At 45.1% G+C, this 26,882-nt stretch overlaps 1 protein-coding gene across 1 annotated transcript; it reads right to left on the reverse strand.

The window, feature by feature from the left end:
• Positions 1–13,154: 13,154 nt before the first annotated feature.
• MRPL24 (mitochondrial ribosomal protein L24) lies at positions 13,155–24,665 on the reverse strand. The gene is made up of 6 exons (XM_063947128.1): positions 24,558–24,665; positions 20,236–20,423; positions 16,500–16,595; positions 15,768–15,871; positions 15,262–15,392; positions 13,155–13,378 (listed from the first exon to the last, which is right to left on the reverse strand). The coding sequence occupies exons 2-6, from the start codon at positions 20,419–20,421 to the stop codon at positions 13,242–13,244; spliced, it is 654 nt and encodes a 217-aa protein (XP_063803198.1). The 5' UTR covers positions 20,422–20,423; positions 24,558–24,665; the 3' UTR covers positions 13,155–13,241.
• Positions 24,666–26,882: the final 2,217 nt, after the last annotated feature.

Below are 26,882 nucleotides of genomic sequence, written 5' to 3' on the forward strand. Positions count from 1 at the left end.
TTATCCCAAGGCTTGATAAATCTGGGCAAAGTTGTGTCCTCTGTGCGCAGTCTCTGACCACCATCCTCACATCACAGCATCTCTGTAACCAGATATACTATCCAGCTTCATGACAGATACCAAACAAGAAAAACAAGGGACAATGGTGGTCATTCCTAGTTGTTCGCTCGCTAGCAGTTTTTAGCAGCCGTGCAAACGCTATGCCGCCGCCCACTGGGGAGTATATTTTAGCTTTGCAGAAGTGCGAACGCATGTGCAGCCGAGCTCTGCAAAACCAGTTTGTGCAATTTCAGAGTAGCTCTGAACCTACTCAGCGCTTGCGATCACTTCAGCCTATTCGTGTCCGGATTTGACGTCATACACCCTCCCAGCGAACGCCCAGCCACGCCTGTGTTTTTTCAGCCACGCTTGCGATTTTACAAACACTCCCTGAAAACGGTCAGTTGACACCCAGAAACGCCCCCTTCCTGTCAATCTTCTTGCGCCCGTCAGTGCGAAGGAAAACTTCGCTAGAACCTGAGCACAACCACAAAGAGCTTTGTACCCGTACGTCACACTTGCGCATTCCGGGGCATACGCATGCGCATAAATGCCGTTTTTTCACCTGATCGCTGCGCTGCAAAAATCGGCAACGAGCGATCAATTCGGAATGACCCCTATATCCAGGATGTGAAAACGTCCATATAATCCCAGTAGAGTGATTGCTATGGATGTTTGTTTGTTTTTTTCTTTATCTGTAGATACAAACTCACTTGTTTCAATAAAATATTTGTCTTTATATTACAATGCGTCCTAGTACTCAACTGGAGTAAATTCAAATATATTGTGATGGGAGGGAGAAAATACATACGACTTTACAATGGTACATAATTAATACATGGCATACACAAAATAGTTTGATTACAAATAACGTAGACCCTATAGAGCTAATGCTTTCTGTGGGCACAGGGCTGGACTGGGCCACAGGGGTACTGGGGAAACCACCGGCGGGCCCCACTGCCTGGGGGCCCACCTCCTACTCTAAGGATCAGGTTCTAGACTGTGCACTTGAATTATACATTATACATATGTTACCTTATACTGCACAGGACTATGGTGTATTCCCTACAGTGCACTGCTGTTATTAATCTGCTAGATCACAGGTTCTCAAACTCGGTCCTCAGAACCCCACACAGTGCATGTTTTGCAGGTAACCAGCAGGTGCACAGGTGTATTAATTACTCACTGACACATTTTAAAAGGTCCGCAGGTGGAGCTTATTATTTTTGTGATTCTGTGAGACCTGCAAAACATGCACTGTGTGGGGTCCTGAGGACCGAGTTTGAGAACCTGTGTGCTAGATTATCATGCATGCACTGCCAGTATTTACTATATATATTTATCAAGGGGCCCAGACCATGCACTCTCTAATGGGTGGTATTCATGTGACCGCCGGTCAGCTGACCGACAGTCACATGACCTCCTCCATCAGCCCGACAGGTCACTATCCTGATGGTCGGCATGCCGACCAACAGGGACTATTTCCACTCGTGGGTGTCCACGACACCCATAGAGTGGGAATAGAACCCGTGGCGACCGCAGGTCGCCAACGAGCCCGCAGCATGGCGAGCCCGCAGCGTGGCGAGCGCAGCGAGCCCGCAAGGGGCTTGCTACACTCGCCCCTCCCCGCTGGGATCCCGGCGTCGGTAAGCTGACCGGCGGTCAGGAGACCGCCGGTCAGCAGTACTACACCCCTCTCTAATGGATAGCCAAGCCTCTGTTGTTGCTGGCGTCATCGCTAAATATGGACCACTATCACTGCATCCCCCAGTCCGACACCGTGTGGACATGGGCCCTTATTCCGAGTTGATCGCTCGCTAGCTACTTTTAGCAGCAGTGCACACGCTAGGCCGCCGCCCTCTGTGAGTGTATCTTAGCTTAGCAGAAGTGCAAACGAAAGGTTAGCAGAACTGCTCGGAAATCTTTTCATGCAGTTTCTGAGCAGCTCGATACTTACTCCTATCTTGCGATCACTGCAGACAGTTTAGTTCCTGGTTTGACGTCACAAACACGCCCTGCATTCGGCCAGCCACTCCCCCGTTTCTCCAGGCACGCCTGTGTTTTTATCCGTGACGCCTACGTTTTTCAGCACACTCCCCGAAAACGCTCAGTTACCGCCCAGAAACACCCACTTCCTGTCAATCACTCACCAATCAGCACTGCGACTGAAAAGCGTCGCTCGGCCTTGTGTAAAACTGCATAGTTTTGTGTGAAAGTACTTCGCGCGTGCGTACTGCGGCCCGTACGCATGCGCAGAAATGCCGCTTTTTCACCTAATCGCCGCGCTGCGACCGAAAGCAGCTAGCGATCAACTCGGAATGAGGGCCATGGATTTATCAAATACAGGGTGGTCCATTTGTGTGGAAACACCTTTATAAAAAGGAAATGAGTAAGGAAATATTAATCCAGTGTCTACACCTATGATATGGGAGTGGAAGAAAACCTTTTCCACACAGGTATTGTTTAGCGATGAGGCAAATTTCTTCGTTAATGGTGAGGTAAACAAACAGAACCACAGGTACTGGTCAGAGACAAACCCTTAAAATCGAAAATTAATAAAGATAAGAAGAACACCATTGTAATTCTGTATCTGTTTGATATGTCACATGACTACCTTCACAATTAAAAAATTAGAGCTGCATCCAAGAAGGCCAACTTCAAGATGGCTGCCATACTAGTGACATACCATGAAAAGTTGTCCCCCACTCCCATATCATACTGTATGTGTAGACACTACATTAATATTTCTTTAATCATTTCCTTTTTATAAGGGTGTTTCCATGCTTATGGACCACCCTGTACATTAATGTGCAGGTAAGGCACCATGTGGCTTCAGTTCCTACAGTAGGTGTCTGGAGTATCCATGGAGATCCTGCTGAGTCTTCCAGGAGGATTCGGTATGATATCCCGGCTTTTGGGATACCGGCGGTCAGGAGACCAACGCTGGGATCCTGACTGCTGGAATACCGTCGGCAAGAGCAGCGTGTCCCCTCGCGGGTCTGCTGTGCTTGCCACACTTCAAGCCCGGTGGCAACAGGGTTATATTCCCCCTCAGGTGGTGGCGTGGAATTGCAACCGCTGGTATTTCACCTGGTGTCTGGATTCCGGCGTCGGTATCCTGACCGCTGGGATCCCGGCAGCTGGCAACTTGAATGCCTACCTACCCGGAACATAGTACCAGCACTATGGCATTTTATAACTGCTCTACTTAATGCAAACATTAATGGAGGATTTTCCAGCCCCTCAAAAATGTCCGACTACTCCTCTGGGTCCATGGATAATGTTAATCATTAGCGATGGGGTGGTCCAGGTTCTATTCCCCATGGAGCTTTCTTTTTCATTAATTTGGAAGTCACCATATATTTTACTAGATCGATACAGTCCTTAATTAAAACTTTGAGGAGTCTTTCTACTTAATCTGATTCTGTGATGGCTCACTTGGATAGTAGCCGGACACTGCAATCTTTAGTGATAGGGAGGTCCGGGTCCAATTTTAATGAATAAGTCTCCATGTTTTTCACTTGATCAATAGCATACTTGATATAACAACATGGAGTCTTTCCACCACAGCAGGAGCTGTGTTGGCTCCCTGGGCTAGTAGCCTGATGCTGCATTGACAAGTGATGGGGAGGTCAGGGATCTATTTCACATGTAGATTTTTTTTCATTTGTAAATCTTCATGTAGTTCAATAGATCAAGACACTACTTGATAAAACTTCAAGGAGTCTTCCCTCTTTGTCATGTTCAGTGATGGGTTGCAGGGCTAGATGTTTGCTACTACAATCATTAGTGATGAGGAGGTCCAGGTTCAATTCCACATATATCTTCTTTTCGTTTGTAAGTCTCCATGTATTTTACTAGATCAAAAGAGTACTTAATAAAACTTCAAGGAGCTTTCCACTGTGTCAGGTCCTATGTTGGCTCACAGAGCTAGTATTCTGATACTGCACTGGTCACTGATGGGAAGGTACAGGTTCAACTCCACATCTAGCTTTTTTTTTTTTTGTTTGTAAGTCTCCATGTATTTCAATAGAGCAATACAGTGCTTGATAAATCTTCAAGGAGTCTTCACACTGTGTAAGATTCTGGGCTGGTTCCCCAGGCTAGTAGCCTGACACAACCATTAGATACTGATAGTGAGGTGCGGGTTCTCTTCCCCATGGAACTTTCTTTCCAGTTAGTTTGGAAGTCACCATGTATTTCACTAGATCAATACAGTGCTTGATAAAACTTCAAGGAGTCTTTTGACTCAGTCAGATTCTGTGATGGTTCTCTTGGCTGGTAGCCTATTACAGCAATTGTTAGCGATAGGGTGATCCAAGTTCAATTCCACATGTAGCTTTGTTTATTTTTAATTACCTAGTTTCCATATTTTTCTAGATCACTAGAGTACTTGATATAACTTCAAGTAGTCTTTCCACTGTAACAGGACCTGCGATGGCTCCGTGGGTTAGTAGCCTGATACTGGAATGACTAGTGATGGTTAGGCTTGGGCTTTGTTCCCCATGTTGCTCGCATTTTCTTTATTTTTTTTTTGTAGTTTGTAAATCTTCATGTATTTCAATTGATCAAAAGAGCACTTGATAAACTTTCAAGGAGTCATTCCACTAATTCAGTTGTTGCAAATGCTTACTAATCTACTAACCTGATACTGTGATGGGGAAGTCTAGGTTCTATTCCCCATGCAGCTTTTTTTTTTTTTTTTTAATTTGTAAGTCTCCATATATTTCAATAAATTGATACAGTGCTTGATAAATTTGCAAAGAGTCCTGGACCCTGTATCTGGTCCTGTGCTGGCTCACTGAGCATGTATCCTGCTACTGCACTGGTCATTGATGGGGAGGTCCAGGTTCAGTTCCCCATGCAGTGTTCTGTTTTTATTAGTTTGGAAGTCACCATGTATTTCACTAGATCAATATAGTGCTTGATAAAACTCCAAGGAGAGGAGGTTATTCACAGGCTCTGTGCTGTATCACTGGGCTAGTAGCCTAATAGAACGATTGTTAGTGATGGGAGGCTCAGTCCTCCATGGAGCTTTCCTTTTTTTTTAGTTTGTAAGTTTCCATATATTTCAATAGATCAATAGAGCACTTGATAAAATTTCAAGGAGTCCTCTGACTTTGGAGGTGATTCCGAGTTGTTCGCTCGCTAGCTGCTTTTAGCAGCAGTGCACACGCTAAGCCGCCGCCTACTGGGAGTGTATCTTAGCATAGCAGAATTGCGAATGAATGCTTCGCTAATTTTCTCGTAACGATTACCCCGCAGTTTCTGAGTAGCTCCAGACTTACTCTGCCATTGCGATCAGCTCAGGCCGTTTCGTTCCTGGTTTGACGTCATAAACACACCCAGCGTTCGCCCAGCCACTCCTCCATTTCTCCAGACACTCCCGCGTTTTTCTCTGGCACGCCTGCGTTTTTCCGCAAACGTCGTGAAAACACTGAGTATCCGCCCAGAAACACCCACTTCCTGTCAATCAGACTACGATCACTACGATGAAAATTCTTAATTCTGCCGTGAATAAATCTACTAAGTTTTGAGCAAAAATACTTGCGCATTTTCGCATTAATCGCTCCGTTGCGAAAATCGGCAACGAGCGAACAACTCAGAATGACCCCCTTTGTCTGGTCCCCTGCTGGCTAACATGGCAAGCAGTCTGCTACTGCACTTGTCAATAAATGCAGCAGTGCAGGTTCAACTCCACATGTAGCAGGTTGTTTTTTTTTTTTTAGTTAGTAAGTCTCCATATATTTCAATAGATTGATACAGTAAATGATAAATCTTCAAGGAGTCTTCATTCTTTGTAAGATTTTGTGCTGACTCACTAGTCTAGTAGCCTGACACAGCAATGGATACTGATAGGGAGTCCAGGTTCTATTCCGCTTTTTAGTTAGTCTGGAAGTCACCATGTATTTCACTATATTGATACAGTGCTTGATAAAACTTCAAGGAGTATTCTGTCTCAATCAGATTATGTGATGGCCCTCTCGGCTAGTAGCCGGTTACTGCAATCATTAGTGATTGCGTAATCTAGGTTCAATTCCACGTGTAGCTTTGTTTTTTTCGTTTTCATGTTTTCTCTTGATCACTAGAGTACTTGATATAACTTCAAGGAGTCGTTCCACTATAACAGGACCTGTGCTAGCTCACTACTGTGCTTCAATAGTATCCTGATACTGCAATGACTAGTGATGGGCAGGTCTGGGTTCTATTCCACATGTTGCTGGATTTTTTTTTTTCAGTTTGTAAATATTCATGTATTTCAATCGATCAAGAGAGTACTTGATAAAACCTCAAGGAGTCTTTAGTACATGTCAGGTACTGTGTTGGCTCATAGAGCTAGTAGACTGCTTCAGTGATTGGGTGGTCCTGGTTCAACCCCCCATGTAGTTTCCATTTTTTCTTTTTAGTTTGAACGTCTCCATGTATTTCATTAGATCAACAGAGTACTTGATAAAACTTCAAGGAGTCTTTCTACTTAGTAAGAATCTGAGCTAGTTCGCAGAGCTAGTAGCTGGATGCTGGATTGGTTAGAGATGGGAAGGTCCAGGCATTATTCCCCGTGGAGCTTTCTTTTTCGTTAATTTGGAAGTCACCATGTATTTTACCAGATCGATACAGTCCTTGATAAACTTTAAGGAGTCCTGGTACTCAATCAAATTGTGTGATGGCTCACTTAGACGGTAACCTGACACTGCAACCTTTAGTGATAAGGAGGTCCAGGTTCAATTCCAATTGTAGCTCCCTTTTTCAGTTAACAAGTCTACATGCTTTTCACTAGATCAGTAGCATACTTGATATAACTTAATGGAGTCTTCCAACAGTAGCGTGAGCTGCGATGGCTTCCTGGTCTGGTAGCCTGCTGCTGTAATTACAAGTGATGGGGAGGTCAGGGTTCTATTGAACGTGTACATTTTTACTTTATTTTTTAAGACTTTATTTATTTCAATAGATCAAGAGAGTACTTGATAAAACTTCAAGGAGTATTCCCTCTTAGCAGACAGGGTGATCCCGGTTCAGTTAAATAAGCAGGTTTGTTTTTTTAGTTATCAAGTTTCCATGTTTTTCTCTAGATCAATAGAGTACTTGTTATAACTTCAAGGAGTCTTCCATCTTTGTCAGATTCCGATCTGGCTCATAGAGCTAGCAGCTGGATGCTGAATTGGTGAGAGATGAGAAGGTCCAGGTTCTATTTTACGTGGAGCTTTCTTTTCCGTTAATTTGAAATGTATCTAGCTGGATCGATACAATCCTTGATAAAAACTCAGGGAGTCTTACTACTCAATCAGATTCTGAGATGGCTCACTTTGATAGTATCCTGATGATGCAATCATTGGTGCTAAGGAGGTCCTGATTCAATTCCAATTGCAGTTTCCTTTTTTTTAAGTTAACAGGTCTCCATGTTTTTTCACTAGATCAATAGCATACTTGATATAACTTCATGGAATCTGTGCACTGTAGCGGGAGCTGTGATGGCTCCATGAGCTACTAACCAGCTGCTGTAATGAGAAGTGATGGGCAGGTCATGGTTATATTCCATATGTAAATTTCTTTACTATTTTTTAAGTCTCCATGTATTCCAATATATTGATACAGTGCTTGATAAAACTTCTAGGAGTCTCCCCTCCGTATCAGGTCCTGTGCACTCTCACTTAGCTAGTAACCTGATACTGTACTGACTAGTGGTGACGAAATCCATGTTCAATTCCACATGTAGTTTGTTTTTGTTTTTTTTAGTTTGCAAGTCTCCATGTATTTCACTAGAGCAATAGAGTACTTGATAAAACTTCAAGGAGTCTTCCCACTGTGATGGATTCTGTTCTGGCTCACACAGCTAGTAACCGGATACTGTACCAGTTAGAGATAGAGGTGGGTCAGGTTCTGTTTCCCCGTAGAGCTTTCTTTTTTTGTTAATTTGGAAGTCATCATGTATTTTGCTAGATCGATACAGTCGTTGATAGTCAGTCAGCTTCTTGGTGGCTCACTTGGATAGTAGCCTAATACTGCAATCATTAGTGATATGGGAGGTCCAGATTCAATTCCAATTGCAGCGTTTTTTTTTTTTTTAAGTTAACAAGTCTCCATGTTTTTTCACCAGATCAATAGCATACTTGATATAGCTTCATGGAGTCTACGTACTGTAGCAGAAGCTGTGATGGCTCCCTGGGTTAGTAGCCTGCTGCTTTGATGGGGAGGTCAGGATTCTGTTCCACATGTAAATTTTATTTTTTTTAAGTCTTTATTTATTTCAATAGATCAAGAGAGTACTTGAAGAAATGTCAAGGAGTATTTCCTGTTTGTCAGGTTCTGTGCTGGCTCACAGGGCTGGTCACTTCCTACTGCAATCATTAGTGAAGAGGAGGTCTGGGTTTGATTCCACATGTATCTTTCTTCTTTTAGTTTGTAAGTCGCCATGTTGTGCACTAGGACAATAGAGTACTTGATAAAACTTCAAGGAGTCTTGCAACTATTTCAGTTGTTGCAATGGCTCACTGGGCTAGTAGCCTGAAACTGCAAGGGGGTGGTCCAGGCTCAATTTCACATATAGCTTTCATTTTTTAGTTTGTAAGTCCCCATGTATTTCACTAGATCACAGGTTCTCATACTCGGTCCTCAGGACCCCACACAGTGCATGTTTTGCAGATATCCTCACAGAATTGCAAGTGAAATAATTAGCTCCACCTGTGGACCTCTTAAAATGTTTCAGTGAGTAATTAATACCTGTTTTTTTGTGAGTGGGTTTGGTACCAATCCTCTGCAGTCTTGTCATATAACAATTTTTCTAGAATTCTTTAATATATTTTTTCATTATATTTTTGCTCTATATTTAGTTGTATCTGTTGTTGTTTTTTTATGTTTTTATTTGTTGGGGTACATTATACTCTTAGTAGACTTATTGGTTTGGTGGGTGTTAGTATTGGTTAGAATATTATTATAATGTGTGTTTAAACCTAGTTCTACTTTATAGTATTAACATCTGAACTGTTTCATTAAACTTTTTCAAATCATTTTGCTAAAGGTCTTGGGGAAAGCTCACTGGGCTACTTTAGATTTGCATAAAGAAATTTCTGTTGCGATGCACCCCGGATGTTGGATTATTGTTTATGTAAGTGCGTGTACGTACGTATATAAAAATAAAATTATTTTTTAAAAGGGAGTGCTGGTTTTTTCTTTATCTGGAAAGAGTGTGTCAAATAGGGGAGCCACACCCACTGCCAGTGACTCCAGGCTGGTGCTATTTGGCAGCATTTGAGGTGGAAGCTGGTGTGACTCTCCTATTTGAATTTTGGACTGTGCTGCAGCCCTACCTCTGGAGCTGCCATACACTTAATTAAATCTCTGCATACTCTCCTTTCTTATAGATTCAGACATCATTTGTCAGCATTATCTGCAGAATTCCTTTGTTGCATAAAATCACCTGCTGGTCATAACAATTTGCCAACTATATCTATTTATATATAAAATCTCATTACAAATTAAGTACGGATGTAGGTAAGTTCATAAAACATATTATGTAGGTCTGTAAATATATTGCATTTTATTCAGTGTTTATTAAATCCAATGTAAAAGTAGTTGTTGAAATTACTGTAATGTGTGTACTCTATTGAATCTTTATTACAGTCATCCAAAAGAAGCAAAATTGACCTAAGTAGCCCGTTCCAGCCTTTTTGGGTTTCATGTACTAGACCCACCATACATACAATAAACATGTATGTATGGTGGTATAACATGTACTAGACCCACCATACATACAATAAACCAACTATAAATGTAAGTAATCATGTTGCCTAACACTTGTTTGTTTTTGGTTGGGGAACCCTTGCCTCTCTGCTGTGGTGTGCTGAAGTTGCAAGTGGCTGCTGGAGAAGGGAGTCTAATATAAACGCTACACACTTGAAAGCAGTGAGAAGTGATCAATTGATATAACTATATAGGAAACGACCAACAATATCTTTCCTACACACTTACCAACTGGGCGCACGATAGGTATGTTCAGAAGTAAGTATATAAATATATTCTTGCATAGTTTTGGTGATGATTTCAAAGGTTCCTGCATCCAACATAAGTGCTGCCAATTGTTTGTGCACACAGCAATATGTGGACGACTTATTTGTATCTCTCATCTATCGTATAGCACGGGGAGTTGCAATATATCAGTAACAAAGACGTTGTTCAAAGATGTTTTGGTCTATACATTTACACCCGATCTCACACATCCTTGTCTTAGCACATTACATTAGTACTTGTAGTTCATCATTCTCTGGCAATCGCTGGTATGCCGATACTTGTGTTTCTATAAGTGCCAACATACCAAAACACTGGCACATGACAGGGCTTGCTGGGACCTGTCGTTTACTGGGAAAACCACAGGTTTTTCTATTTTCCTACACTTTTAATTACCGCAACACCTGTGGTGCTGGTTCTTCCTAGCTGGTCACATATTTTGCTTATAGAAAGACAAGACCCATGCTGGACAAGCAAGGACTGCTGGGCATTATACCAGGAAGATCCCATGCTACAGTGTCCTTCTGACTCTCTTTTTAATCATGCACAGGTGAGTTCATTTATTTTGCTGGGTCAGTAATTAACGCACTTGTTTCCATAGACAAACATCCTAAAAACACTGAGGGTTGGAGTGCTGAACGACTGTATAGAATACAATTGCTTAATGTCTGAGATAATCACTGTGATACATGTATATAGGGACCCGATAGAAATTCCATCATTGAGCCCGCCTACCTCAGTAACAAAGTGGCGGGGTGTGTGATGATGGCAGTGGGTGGGGCCAGATGATGCCACACCCACTTTATGTACCAATCAAAATGTCATGCCCATATTCTGCCTAACAGGTGCCCTTTACTGGCATGAAGGCTATACATGGATGGTGTTATTTTTACTTTGAATACAAACTGCAGATGCTGTAGCATGTTTTCATATTGTACAGTATGGTGTAACAATAGGGGCAGAGGTTCTCTCTCGCCAAAGGAAACAGCCCTGATAATGGCACTAAGCTTGCTAAGAGGGGTCTGTGCTGGAGCAGTTGGGAGACATTCCTTATGGTCCCCAATCATTACACAGACATTCGTCAGTCACAGCCCTATTCTATATGGGTGATGCTTGTAGTAGCGCATTGCCTGAAATTCAACATGGCCTAACTGTACATTCCGGGGAAAGGGGGGTGGTTACAGTGCAGGCAAGTGGGGGTAATTGTAAAGTCAGGAAAGGAGAATAATTGTACAGATAGGGGAGCTTGGGGGGGGGGGGGGGGGGGGGTCAACGGTGCGGTCAGGTTAGCGCGGGGGGAGGGGGGGTTTAATTGTACAGCCAGGGAGCAGGGGGTAAGACCCACAAATGAATTATATATATATACACATATATTAATGCGAAAGCCCTCACTCACTCTCTAACTTCCCAATATGTTAGGAAGATGAAATTTAATATACCGTATATACTCGAGTATAAGTCGACCCGAATATAAGCCGAGGCACCTAATTTTACCACAAAAAACTGGGAAAAATTACTGACTCGAGTATAAGCCTAGGGTGGGAAATGCACGGTGCCAGGGGTTTTCATGCTCAGGGTGTCATGCTCGTTGCCAGGGGTTTCATGCGGTAGGTGTTATGCTTGTTGCTAGGGTTGTGCCCCCAGTGCCATATATACCCCCAGTGACAGATATCCCCCCACAGTGCCAGATAAAAACATGCCCCCGTTGCTTTGCCCCCAGTAGTTATGCCCCTTCTTTGCCCCCAGTAGTTGTGCCCCCTCTTTCTTTGCCCCCAGTAGTTGTGCCCCCTCTTTCTTTGCCCCCAGTAGTTGTGCCCCCTCTTTCTTTGCCCCCAGTAGTTGTGCCCCCTCTTTCATTGCCCCCAGTAGTTGTGCCCTCTCTTTCTTTGCCCCCAGTAGTTGTGCCCCCTCTTTCATTGCCCCCAGTAGTTGTGCCCTCTCTTGCTTTGCCCCCAGTAGTTGTGCCCTCTCTTTCTTTGCCCCCAGTAGTTGTGCCCCCTCTTTCTTTGCCCCCTGTTGCTGTGCCCCCGTCGCCGCTTACAAACACACACAAAAACAATACTTACCATTTCCCCGCTCCTGCTTCCCGACCGCTTCTTCTGCTGCTGCGCTGCTCCGCTCCATCTGTCCGCCTGCTCCGTCTGGCTGCCGCTCCGTCTGGCCGCCCGCTCCGGCGCCCACTTCCCGGCACCCGATCATCTCTATGGGAGAGACGTCATGACGTCTCTCCCATAGCAACGCCGCACAGACACTAGAGGTCAATAATGACCTCTAGTGTCTGTCCCTGGAGCCAGCTGCAGCGGACGCCCACACAGCCCACGGCGTCTGCTGCAGCCGTTGACTCGAGTATAAGCCGAGGGGGGCTTTTTCAGCTTAGAAAAATGTGCTGAAAAAGTCTGCTTATACTCGAGTATATACGGTAAGTATTCTTCAGGTGTGAAATAGGAAAACTACATAATTTTCATAAACCTCACCCTAAAGGGGTGAAGAGGGGTTTGACAAAATTACATCATTACCCTTGCGTTGCGTGAACAATAACGCCCAAATGGACCAAAATTTGGATTGCACCTCCAAAGTGTACAATAAACTACAAAAGTGGTCCTTTCACTCTTTACCTTATCTGCTACGGGTGCTCCTCAGGTAACGCCAAGAACCATGTTACCATATTTACTTACATTAAGATGTCTGAAATTTACATCTCTATAGATTTACGAAATTGTTAACACTCTTTTATATTTACAACCATAAAAATCAGAAATATATTAGACCCTCTGCTGTTCAGAATTCTGCAGAGAGTATTACAGATGCCTCAATGGCAGAACAATAAGCGGCAATGATTGGATTACCTTGTCATTACTACAATGGAGATCTGACACCTGTTCTCAGCTATAGGGGGCAAGGTAACATAAGAGACAGCAAATTAAATTTTTGCACCAATTTCATTGCGAAAATCTTCTATTGCAATGTATTAAAAAAACAAAACAGTTTTTGCTTTATTTGCATCTTATTTGAAAAGGAGCCAGGTAACATCAACTATCAGCATCCGACAATTACTGCTAATCAGGCATCAGAGCCAGGAAAGGTCCCACATCAAGAACGTCATTTGTTTAATGGGTAGATCCCCAATAATCCACAATAAACAGCAGCCGAGAGATCCTTTCTCCTCTATAATATCCACCAACAGCATTAGCCCCGTTCCATTAGTACCAGAAGGATTTCCTGTGGCGCCTGTCCTCTACAATGCCCATTTTTTCCATGATTTCCTCTTGAAAGAGTTTAAGCGAGGGGACGTAGGTCATCTCCAGGGCGTCTTCTACAGAGGTGTCTTTGGGACAGTCTAAAACAACACAGAGACCGTATAACGTGTGACGAGGAGTGTATCTGATAAAGCAAACATATTATTAAGGAGTAACATGCAGTAAGGGAGCAGAGCATCGGTAGATTAAGGGAGGGGGCGAACAGGGCGATCACCACCCCGTAACACAGAGACAGATGTACTGATCAGGGTTGGAAACTTGAAACTAGTGGTGATGTTAGCGGCAATAAAAGGACCTGCAGCCAGAATGTCGCACCAGCCCACCATTCTCAACCAACCCTGCATGCCCGATTGCCAGGTACCCACTGCGATACATGACACGCTAGCGGTATGCCTGGCTTTGGCTGTTCCCAGCTCCCTGAATCTTCTTCCTTTCCCTGTGTACCCGGCTCGTCTACTCCTCCCGTACTCTGTGGGGAGAGACATCATCACATCTGGACGTCTCTGCCTGTGCTAGGTCAGCAGAGAGGACAGGAGCCTTCAGAAGCATCCTGCCACAGCCACTATGTATACTGTATCTATCAAAAAGGGTCAACTGTCACTTTAATATATAGTAGACCAATGTGAAGCACGTAAACTTTCCTTAGCATTTATAGCCACCCAATCCCTGCTCCTATCAAACTCCTCAGATCTGAGTGTTGTTCCTAGAGGCTCGGCCAGTCTATCAGGGAAACGGAGGGGCTTCAAAACAATGGAGCAGGCAGGGAAGCTGAGAAACCGGAGGAGCAATGTAGCAGGCAGTGAAGGTTAGAAACCAGGTTGGTTTCAGAACACTGGTGCAGGCAGGGAAGGTGAGAAACCGGAGGGGCTACAGAACACTGGTGCAGGCAGGGAAGGTGAGAAACCGGAGGGGCTACAGAACCATGGAGCAGGCAGGGAAGGTGAGAAAACGGAGGGGCTACAGAACCATGGAGCAGGCAGGGAAGGTGAGAAAGCGGAAGAGGCTACAGAACCATGGAGCAGGCAGGGAAGGTGAGAAAGCGAAAGGGGCTTCAGAACCATGGAGCAGGCAGGGAAGGTGAGAAACCAGAAGGGGCTTCAGAACAATGGAGCAGGCAGGGAAGGTGAGAAAGCGGAAGAGGATGAAGAAACCATGGAGCAGGCAGGGAAGGTGAGAAAGTGGAAGAGGCTGAAGAAACCATGGAGCAGGCAGGGAAGGTGAGAAAGTGGAAGAGGCTTCAGAACCATGGAGCAGGCAGGGAAGGTGAGAAAGCGGAAGAGGCTTCAGAACCATGGAGCAGGCAGGGAAGGTGAGAAAGCGGAAGGGGCTTCAGAACCATGGAGCAGGCAGGGAAGGTGAGAAAGCGGAAGGGGCTTCAGAACCATGGGGCAGGCAGGGAAGGTGAGAAAGCGGAAGAGGCTTCAGAACCATGGAGCAGGCAGGGAAGGTGAGAAAGCGGAAGGGGCTTCAGAACCATGGGGCAGGCAGGGAAGGTGAGAAAACGGAAGGGGCTTCAGAACCATGGGGCAGGCAGGGAAAGTGAGAAAGCGGAAGAGGCTTCAGAACCATGGAGCAGGCAGGGAAGGTGAGAAAACGGAAGAGGCTTCAGAACCATGGAGCAGGCAGGGAAGGTGAGAAAGCGGAAGAGGCTTCAGAACCATGGAGCAGGCAGGGAAGGTGAGAAAGCGGAAGGGGCTTCAGAACCATGGAGCAGGCAGGGAAGGTGAGAAAACGGAAGGGGCTTCAGAACCATGGGGCAGGCAGGGAAGGTGAGAAAGCGGAAGAGGCTTCAGAACCATGGAGCAGGCAGGGAAGGTGAGAAAGCGGAAGGGGCTTCAGAACCATGGGGCAGGCAGGGAAGGTGAGAAAACGGAAGGGGCTTCAGAAACATGGGGCAGGCAGGGAAGGTGTGTGGATTAAATGGGTGAGAACTCTTTATCCATATTGCCAGCCAGATTCTCACCTTTCCACTGCTCAGGGACTATCCCATCAAGTCTCTGGAATACAGGTTTGTTAATGATGCGGCCGGTTCTCACGGACACTCTCACCCGCTCCCCCTCTTCTGTGTATCGCCACTCCACTTCTGTAGGCTTCCTGAGAACACATTATAGCGTAAGAGCTGAGAAAATGTCACACAGCAATGTGTTCTAGACGCATGCTCAATACATGGTATAGATAGACAGATATTTTTTTTAAGACAACTCTGTTTTTCCAAAAATACCATTGGTGCCTTTATAACACCTGACACAGCAAAGAACATTGCCCAAAAAGGACAAAAGAAGCACTGACTGAACCGATGGTGAGTGAACGGAGCCTGAACTCCATAGAGGAGTTTACCTGCACTGTGCTTCGTAATGGAGGGCGTAATAAGTAATAGCGCAAAGCCAACCATAATTTATTATCTCATCAAGGATGACATACAGGACTATTAAATTATCCAAGCAGAAGATCCACAACTGGGCAACTCACCTGTCTGTAGGATCAACCAATGCCACGTTGTTTATTAGGAGGGGAGCCTCGCTGGCCACGTACTGCCCCATATAGTCAGCCGACTTACCAACGTAGCGGTAATGCTGCAAGAGTGAGGGGGAAATGGTAATACTGACAACACATATTTCCAACATAATGCTGCTTCCTTACATGAACCTCAGAGGACCTGTGCGCAGGGGCAGGGGTTACTGTGCGTTTATTTTTATTTTTGCCGACGCTTTCTTAGTTTTTTACGCTATACGGCATGCTTTACTTGCTCCGCCACGGGAAGAGATTCTTTCCTTTTCCTAAACTTAGCGTCTTATTTGCACCATAGTCACATACAAAGTGGCTTATAGCGTCATTAGCGGTGACGATTAGTCGTTTTTGTAGCACAGGAACTGGTATAAAGTCACAGATTAAGTACAATCATGCGAGGTGTGAGGCATGGCGTGGCTCCTTAGTACCTCGGTCACACGAAGCAGCAGCAGCGCCAGTGTCTGGAGTACCAGGCATGGTCATTTTGTTGCGTTAGCGATGCGACAAGACGGATATTTTGTGAAAGATGCATGGACACTATTGGCGTGAGTTGAGGCTAGATGTATGTGGGCAACGTCGGCTCTAGAGACAGCAAATGAAAGGTTATGTATAGTGATAATCGGCTCATATTGACATCACACACAGGATTCTATGCAATGTCTATTTCAGCCGGCAGCCGCCTTGCGCTCTTACCGTATTCAGATTCTCCACCACAACCCAGTTTCTTTCCCGGACAACTTGCGTCACCTTCCCCTGTTTCCCAGCATCTTTGCCGCTGAGGACTTCTACCTTGTAGACAAAACCAGACAAAAAAAAGAATGTAACAAACGGCAAGAGAAAAAATAAAGCAGAAATCAGGGAAAGAAGTACAGTATGTGATAAGCGTTACATAGAAATACAATAAGTTTGTTGCCGGGTATCCAATCCGCATGGTCCAGATGGCCTCCGCAGCATGGAAAGCGTTAAACTTTCCACCCAGGGGGGCCATTATTGTTGCAAATACTATGTGCCATTTGTATATTACATATTGGCCTTTGATGAAATCGTGTGCTTAACATGACGAAACGCATCAAGCCTTATTTTCCCTGGGCTTCTCAAAAGTTTGACCGGCTTATAATCCTCTGTGTTTCTCCTGCACAGTCGTTTTGCTATGGCCTGAGAATGGATTCCTTGCACAGCAGTCTCAGCACTTGCTCAGAACTAAATGTAACCACCAAGCTGACTAGCTGCTTAGCAGCCAACTCCACCACCTGCACTTTGCGTTCCAACAAACACTCCCAAAGTCAGATCGGCTTTTTCTGACGTAGCACAATAACAGCAGCTGTACAACTTAACATAACATAGCAGAACGGACATTTGTAGCAACTACTTTCAAGACTCATTGCCAAACGCAGTGTCTTCACAGTAGACCAACAGTGGCCGCTCTGTACATTTTGGACATCTAACAGTATTGTACCTCTAATCAGAGTTAATTGAAGACAGCAGGCGCAGCTGTGATCTATATATGAAAATAATTCTTAAATACCGTCAAGTCAGAAACCTCTGTTTCTGATTATCAGAAGCCGGTCAATAATTTTTACATGCGGACAATAAATTCCGCTTTGCATGTTACACATCTTTTGATATATGGATATATGGGGGGAATCGTGTTCCCTGCAAGGGGCGTGAGTTCCCGTTGCAGCGCTGTGTAAATACAAGCAATGGAACCCAAACTCTCACCCCTCATGGCTCCTTCTAAGTGCTGGACTCACATTTTTGGTTGTAGCCCTATGGGGCTGTGAATAAAAATCTGTGAGTTGGCGGTACCGTCAGTGCGGCATACAGCCTTACTTACGCCCGCGAATGGGTTCAGTACGACTGACCAGCGGGTAGAATGCAGACGGTCACAATACTGACGCCGCACATCCTGATATTTGAAATTCTAACAGGGGCAAGGTAATGTTCCACCCTTTCTCCTACCTCTCCCTTCTCGCAGCCTAACCTTAACCTCCCCCTGGTTGTACCTAAACCCCTCCCCTTCCACGCAGCCTAACCCTAACCCCCCTCAGCTATACTTACGGCAAGTATTCCAGCGTCTGTCTCCTGACCTTGTCGGGATTCTGGCAGCTCTCGGAATTCCAGAGTCGGCATTCCGACTTCTGGGATCCCAACAGCCGGCATCTTAACCGCATCCCCCGCGAATACATTGTGGATAAAGTTTCCCACCTATGTTTGATAGACTAGATCAGTGGTTCCACACAGATGGTACAACCAAATTGAATGAGATACTAATTAAGTCACCTGTGCTTAAGCACAGTTATATATTAAACCTGGACTGTTGGGGTGCCTTGAGGACTGCGTTTGAGAACCACTGGTCTAGCTATTGCAGCATAATGGAGTATAGTTACAGGGATTATTTGATTACTGCAGTATTGATAATGGGTGCAGTTTTTTGTTGTTTTTTTTAGCTGTGAAAACTTTATTTGTTAATATTGACATGAGCAATAAACGGTGTTTCATCTTTGGTTTTAAAAGTGATTCAAATGTTGGGCAATGTTTTAAAGCGGAGATTTTAAACTCCAGCTCAAATACCACCAACAGGTCATGTTGTATGGATGTCTTTAGTCATGCCCAGGTGAGGTAATCTATTTGCTTGGTCATTCATTTTCCCACCTGCTTCCACACACAGACATCTTCACAACAGGACCTGTTGGTGGTACTTGAGGGCTGCAGTTGAGGACCCCCGTTTTAATGTATTTTAGCATATTATAGGTGGCACTGCTGAGGCCAAGATCTCGATCATTCAACAGAGATTTCCGGGCCTTATGGAGGAGCTGCGGCAGCCGGCCCACGTGACCTCATGGGTCATGCAGCCGGCAGTTGGAAGTCGCACGCATGCATGCAGGAGGCGCCTGCTTATATCAAATATATCATATCTGAGCTATTGCTGCTTCCACGTAATGCCCCGTGTGTTATTTTGATGTATGTATGTATGTATGTATGTATGTATGTATGTATGTATGTGTATATATATATATATATATATATATATATATATATATATATATATATATATATATATATATATATATACACACACACACATACATTGTAGGGAATAGTTTATATATTTTATTTAAAAAGTCTGTTTGACCTCTGGAAAGTGTATTTATTGCCAAAGTATCTTGTTAATGGAAGTCAATAGCTTTATCATGCAAACAACGATAATTACATGTTAATTAACTAGTGATGCCTTTGTCTTTATGTACGGTATTCCTGTACTTTGGAGTTTCCACAGAGGTCTTACAGAAGAAAGGAGACAGTTTTGCTTTGAATCAAATTGTGCTTTATAGCCAAATATTCCACATCTGAACTCAATTCACATATTGCTGTCAATTGAGTTTCAATCAGTTTTGGAAGGAATCACTTGCTAAATATTACACGAGAATAGGTGTCCAACATCCCGGAATTTGAGCAGGGCCCTCCTACCTCTCTGTCTGCCTGTAATTACCCAGACTTGTTTTATTACAAAGCACAATGGGATATTCTTGTGCTACGTAAGGATATATTGATAAATCTTAAGAAATGTGATCTCTTGATGTGTATAATCTGCACTCCTGAAGATCTTTCTGCTGTGTGAACTCTCTGTACCTTCAGCTGAGAGTACAGTCTTTTTTTTTTTACATTTATTTAATTTTTTTTAAGGACATTTGATTAGAGCCAACAACCATCTACTTGCTTCCAATACACCTGCATCTTTTTTTTGTACCCCGTGACCAACACATAAGTGTCGTTTTGTTATTTTTAACCCCCTAGATGTTACTGGACAAGAGGACAGAGCACTGCAAGGGATAGTTGAGCTCGAATCCCCCCCCCCCCTCTTCCTCCACATGTTGTGGATTCTACTTGGTGACGTGGATCCAACATGCCAGGGATGAGGTGAGTATAGGTGAGGGTGAGTGTGAGTATTACAGTCTTAAGGTGGGTACACACTAGGCGATGTGCTCTATGAGCGACATCGCCTAGTGTTTCCCCCTACCGGGCCAGAGTGGTAGTGCATACGCTCGGAGCGATAGGACGACCATATTGCTCAGTGACGTCACGCCGCGGACGGGCCGTGCATGCAGCTTTTGGATGACAGTCCAAATTGAGCTGCATGCACGGCCGACAGCAAGGGTCGTTAACGACCTGCGGGGCCGCACATCGCTCGGCGGCATACACACTTGCCGAGAAGGTAAACTACGTCGCCCAGGAAGGGTGAAAATGAGTGACGTTGTTTACTTTCTCGGCAAGTGTGTATGCACTTTACTTACAATGGTGTGTGTGTCTTGTCTTTGTATAAATATTTCTTTTACAGCAGGACTATAGGTACCAGCAGGGCCCTATATGCTGGTACTTGTCACTACATCAGAGCAAGATTAATAATAAAGTGATCTCACAGCCTACTTACTGTATCCCCACGGAAATATTGCCATTCATCCTTTGTGATGGGCTCCACAAATATTTTGGACCTTCTTTTGCCTGGAGGGTTTTTCTTCTTAGCTGCTATTGTAGACGGCCGGCTTGTGCCAAACCGGTAATCACGAGGCAACTTGATCACCTGGGAGGCCATGGCGACAAACGCTGTGAGACGCATGTCTGTAATAAAGCAATGAAATGATGTCACATACATATCACAACCGCGCTTTCCCCTTTGTCTTAGTTGGAATAAATAATATACCTGAAATAACTATAGTATAGTGTTAATTCTAGCACCCTGCACCTTTCAAAACCTGTGCAGTTCCTCTTCCCTGCCTAGGGGTGTCGCTCTCTGCTGTGGTGCTTCTCCGCACACTCTGATCTGCGATACAGACCGGTGTGTGCTGAGAAGCACCAGAGCAGAGAACGACACCCCAGGCAGGAAAGAGGAACTGCATGGATTTTGAAAGGTGCAGGGTGCTAGAATGAACACTATATAGTATATACAGTACATAATTATATCAGCTCCACGTGCCTCCTGTCCCATTCCTTTCCAAAGAAGGGAGTGGCCAGGCATCACAGGGGCGTGGCCTCATAGTACTCCCCCCATCTCAGCAGGAGCAGCGCTGCTCAGCCAGGCCTCCAGGTGGCCGGATTGTTCTTTCATGCCATCGGCCCTTTCCGGCATTTTCCGGAAGTGCCAGGTGGTCAACCCACCCCTGCTTATATTTTTCTAGGAACGAACATTTTTTCATAATCTACCCACAGTTATCTTCTGTGATATATTTGGTGGCATTTGGCACATCAGCTGTGGAACTACAAGTTCCAGCATGCCTTGTGTAGAGAAATTAGATTGCAAGCTCCACTGGGGAAATGTCTGTGTAATTAATCAGCGCTATATAAAAGGATTACAATAACGCAGAAATAACCAAAATACACTAAGGGCGGCATCCAATTAGTCCCAGAAATGTTTCTGGGGTGAAAAACAGTGTTTTTCCCCACCTTTTTTTTTGCTGTAATTTTTCCAATTAGCCATTGTTTTTTTCCGACCAAAACAATTTCCCTTGTTGGGTGAAAAGTAAACACATAGGATCCGCGAAAAGTTGCAAACCAATGTGTTTTCGCAATCGGGGAAAAAAAATGCAATGGTTCGATATCTGCGCATATGCAGTACATCGAACGCTAAACAGTAGTGGTTAAAAAAAAAAAGGGATCATTGATGGTAGACTATCGATGACCATCATTGCACAATCGGGGATGGTCATTGGAGTGCCTGCTTTGATAATTGCCAGTAGTGCTTCGCGAGTGCACAGAAGAGAATCAATCCATGCTGAAATCAGAGACAGGGTGAGCGATACTTGTTTACTTTGCAAATGCGTGGCAGCCAGGCAGTTTCCCCTTGCGCATGCACGGCGGTTTGGCAGTATCCTTTGAGCAGGCACGGTGGCTGGGCAGGTTGCGCGGCTAGTGGATTAATTCTGAATTTCATGTTCAGCTTCTGGGAGGCAGAGCCAGGGCCGGCTCCGGCCTGCTGGCCAACAGCCTGGTAGCTCTGCGCAGCGCTGTATGAGGAAGAAAAGAAAAACATCGGGCCCACAACAACAATCGATGATCATCACCATAAAACCATCGGGCATCAGTGGGTGACCATCAATGGTTTACAACTAGCGATATTCAATGGCATCTCAAAGTCACTAATAGAGGTTCACCAGCTCAACCTCAACTACATGCAGAACAATGACAGGGGGCCTCAGTCAGTGGTGAACGCAGTGCCTATGTTTGCGCAGTTCAGCGATTATTTGCTACTGCGCAAAAAGTCCAGAAACCCCCTTTTGTACATGCGTTGTTCCCAAATGCAGATCTGTACCCACAGAGAACATGATCAGAGGAATTTCAGAAGGAAACACAGAGTAGCCCAGTGGCTGCCGCAAGTGTCAATGGTGCGACTGAACATACTTCCTACTCTCCCGGAATGACCAGGAGGCCCAGAAAAGTAAGTCCCCTGGAGTCAGCATCCACCATCCACAGCCCCTGCAGCCGTCTGTGAAGCCGAAGACGTGATTTGCGCTGAATCTTGTCATCAGGTAAGGGGTTTATGTGACCAGCTGCTGTGTGCGACTGGTGTCTGAGGAAGAGAAGTCTGATAGCATACGAGAAGCTAACTTATAAGAATATATGTCGTTACTATTATTAATGATTTTTTCTGTTTTCACAATACAAGTAGGCAGACATCACGAGAAAAGTTTGCGGGTCTGATAAGAAAGGTGGTTCAGCCAGGGCAGTTTAAGAGAGGTGTGGGCCTCCTCTTTGCGATGCAGTATACTTTACACTGTGCTCAGGTCACTGGAAACATGGCATCCCACACCATGTTCCCGGTAATTTCTCCGCAGCCTGCAGAGTTGCTGAAAACATTCTAGGGGCACTCCAGGCATCGCTCTACTTCCTGGTGCCAGTGGCCCCTAGGTGTGATGTAATGATGTCACACGTATGGGGCTAGGGCCAGAACACATCAGACTTCTCCTCCTCACCACCCTTACCGGTTCGGCGCTGTGAGCAACCCTCCCTATAAAAAAAAATGTTGGTAGCTCCACCTTTCAGGTGATATCTTCGGAAATATGGTGGAACCCAGTGAAAACAAAGACTGTGTCAGAGTCAAAGCCAGACTAATAACAGTGCCCTCGTCATCCCGGGCACCAAGGGAGATCGCTCACCGGCATAAGCAAGGACTGTCTCTCTGCACCACCAGACTGCGGCCAGCAACAGCCAAACATTGGTGAACTGGCCGTGGGCAGTAGCAGAAAGCAGCTCCTCCACTAGCTACTGCAGAGACAAGCGGAGAGGGTACATTACCAAGCACACCAAACACTTGAGCGAGGCGTTCCGGCACACCAGGTGGTACTCCAGTAATGCCTCTGCCGTATTATATATCTGGTTATCACACTAGGCTGACCCCTTTCAGACTGAAGCCCTGGCTCCAACCCAGGACACTGAACATGGTTTCACACCACACCATGGGTCTCAGTTATTCCCTGGTTGACCCCTTACATAATTTCCTACCATCTTTAAAGATTGCAAAGTACACACAATATATTGTACACTGTGTGTGGGAGCGCGTGTGTATGTATATATATATATATATATATATATATATATATATATATATATATATATATATATATATATATATATATATATATATATATATATATATATATACATACACACACACACCCTTTAAACCAGGACACGCATGGATTGCACAAGTTCTTTGCCTGATTAAATACAGGTGAAATACAGGCTTGAACGGCCACAGAACCTGTGTAATCCATGTGTGTCCCGGTTTAACTGCATGGCGCATATATTAATATATATACATATAGAAGTTTTTGAAAAGGATAAGAGCTCCCACAAGTTTGCTGCCCAGGGACCCCCACAGATCTTACATCGGCCCTGATTACAGTACATTAGGACGTACTAATTGCACGATCTATTGGTAGAAAGAGCAGCACAGGGTGTAGTATAACCTATGTACCTCCAGCAGGGTGTAGTATAACCTATGTACCTCCAGCAGGGTGTAGTATAACCTATGTACCTCCAGCAGGGTGTAGTATAACCTATGTACCTCCAGCAGGGTGTAGTATAACCTATGTACCTCCAGCAGGGTGTAGTATAACCTATGTACCTCCAGCAGGGTGTAGTATAACCTATGTACCTCCAGCAAGGTGTAGTACTGTATAACCTATGTACCTCCAGCAGGGTGTAGTATAACCTATGTACCTCCAGCAGGGTGTAGTATAACCTATGTACCTCCAGCAGGGTGTAGTATAACCTATGTACCTCCAGCAGGGTGTAGTATAACCTATGTACCTCCAGCAGGGTGTAGTATAACCTATGTACCTCCAGCAGGGTGTAGTATAACCTATGTACCTCCAGCAGGGTGTAGTATAACCTATGTACCTCCAGCAGGGTGTAGTATAACCTATGTACCTCCAGCAGGGTGTAGTATAACCTATGTACCTCCAGCAGGGTGTAGTATAACCTATGTACCTCCAGCAGGGTGTAGTATAACCTATGTACCTCCAGCAGGGTGTAGTATAACCTATGTACCTCCAGCAGGGTGTAGTATAACCTATGTACCTCCAGCAGGGTGTAGTATAACCTATGTACCTCCAGCAGGGTGTAGTATAACCTATGTACCTCCAGCAGGGTGTAGTATAACCTATGTACCCCAGCAGGGTGTAGTATAACCTATGTACCCCAGCAGGGTGTAGTATACAGCAGTATACAAGTGCACATATGCAGCAAGGACATTACCAGCAAATCTCCCGGCTGACAGACGTCTCCAGTCCTTCCAGGTTACAGTGTGTGCGGGCTCCACCTGCTAAGCTGTCCCACTGGCAACAAAGCCGATGAATAAAGGTTCCTGCCTGCAGGGAAGGAATCTTTATTCCGCCCACAGTAATATGTGTCTAGCACCGCGGTCACACAGCAGAGGGGCACTGGGGTCAGTCCGCTACATTTACAATTTTGGTTCCGTTTGTAAAATTAAAATAAAATAGAAAAACAGCCCACACCCTGTCACGTTACATGTCAGCAGATATATCCTCCCCATCACAATGTCACTGCTGGTGTTAGAGACTCTCCCCAGCCACTGTTTACTGTACAAGAACATGTAAAGCAGAGAGAGCGCCTTATTACTCTGCATGTAAAATAAATGCCCGTTACTCTGCGTGTAAATGCCCGTTATTCTGCGTGTAAATGCCCGTTACTCTGCGTGTAAATGCCCGTTATTCTGCGTGTAAATGCCCATTACTCTGCGCGTAAATGCCCGTTACTCTGCGTGTAAATGCCCGTTACTCTGCGTGTAAATACTCTGCGCGTAAATGCCCTTTACTCTGCGCGTAAATGCCCATTACTCTGAGTATAAGTGGCCATTACTCTGAGTATAAATGGCCATTACTCTGAGTGTAAATGCCCGTTACTCTGAGTATAAATGCCCATTACTCTGAGTGTAAATGCCCATTACTCTGAGTATAAATGCCTGTTACTCTGAGTATAAATGCCCATTACTCTGAGTGTAAATGCCCCTCTTACTCTGAATGTAAATGCCCGTTACTCTGCGTGTAAATGCCTCTGTTACTAAGTGTGTATGCCCGTTACGTTGCGTGTAAATGCACCGCAGATCATGTGCTCTGTGGTATAGTATACACTAGTACTAACATCAGCTTCTTCAGGAATTAACACAAAAATATGCTTGGGGCTACTAACTCATGAGCAAGCCATGTAAAGCTGCTCATGGGAGAAGCAGCTGGTCCTGTGCCAGCAGCCCTGAGCATTTTTCGGGGCGTGCAATATAGTGTATATATTATTATTTATACACATATAGTCATTTTGGGGAGCCTGCACACTGCACATGCCGAGTGTCAAGCGTCTGTTTTTTCCTTTATTGTGTGATGCCGGAACAAAGAGACAAAAATTCAGGAAAAAAAAAATGTTTTCGGGGGCGGGTGCCGGCAGGCTTACGCAATTTCGATGGTGCTGACGGGGTGGTGCGGCACCCGCCTACACGTAAAACTGCCAATGCCCATTATATACCCTGTGATAAATATAATAGAATGCGTGATGCATGTATCAGCCAGATGCGTCACCAGGTGTGGTGACACATGGTGCGCACTCTGCACTATCTCCCCCGAAAAGGGGGTGTGACCTGACAAAAGGAGGCGTGGCCTCACAGGATCTCCGATTTTTCACTCCGGGGGCGTGTCCAGCATCCCCCGAGATGATGGCTGCCCCCGGAGACTGGGCTGAGTGCAGTGCTGCCTCTTCATGTGTGACAGGAGCCGGGTGCTGCATGAGAATATCACACTGCAGCACCCGGGTCCTGTCACTGCAGAAGAGCCGGCACTTTGGTGTCACCCTCCTGAGGACCGCACCCCCCATACCCGGCTTGTGACGCCACTGCATCAGCGAGTTCCTGGCAAGTCTGACCAATGTTTAAAAGGGCCAACCCAGTTTTGCCTTTTAAATGATTGCCCCTTTAAAACATCAGGCAGAGTCGACGGAAACTTGCTCAATCGTTCACTTTGGAGGCCATACTGTGATGGAGAATCTGGACCTAGCATGGGACGGATGGTGTGACTGATAAAGACGCACCAGGCGGTATTACAGCGTTTATAGATGTTCAAAGCGGGTATCTCAGCCCTTGCACATTCAGACGTATGGATGTACTCCAGGGAAGGATTTTGTAGCAACATTTGCAGAAAGTCGCAGGTAGGCGACCGCCAATATACGCAGCCGCGTCTGCATCTACCTTTGAATCAGGCCCTTTGTGTCGCAATGCGCTATTGTCTGCGGTACCGGCATGTTCCATTAAAATAAGTTGTTCTTTTTAGAAGTTGACCAGACATCATGGGATTTGGGTGTCTGATGCTGTCTCCTGGGGCTGGAACAGCAGCCCCTAGCACGTTTCACTATTGTGCAGTGTGTACAGTGAAGACACCTGTCCGGACTCTTAAACGCGATACAGAGTGAACTCATCTGGCACTATGTGCTAGGTGATTAAGTACCGTTCCCGGAGAGTATCCTGAAACTGTCTTACGATCCCTGTGTTTGACCTGTGGATCTGTCTGTTGACTACCC

This window comes from Pseudophryne corroboree, chromosome 12 (assembly GCF_028390025.1).
Source record: "Pseudophryne corroboree isolate aPseCor3 chromosome 12, aPseCor3.hap2, whole genome shotgun sequence".
Classification (NCBI taxonomy): Eukaryota; Metazoa; Chordata; class Amphibia; order Anura; family Myobatrachidae; genus Pseudophryne; species Pseudophryne corroboree.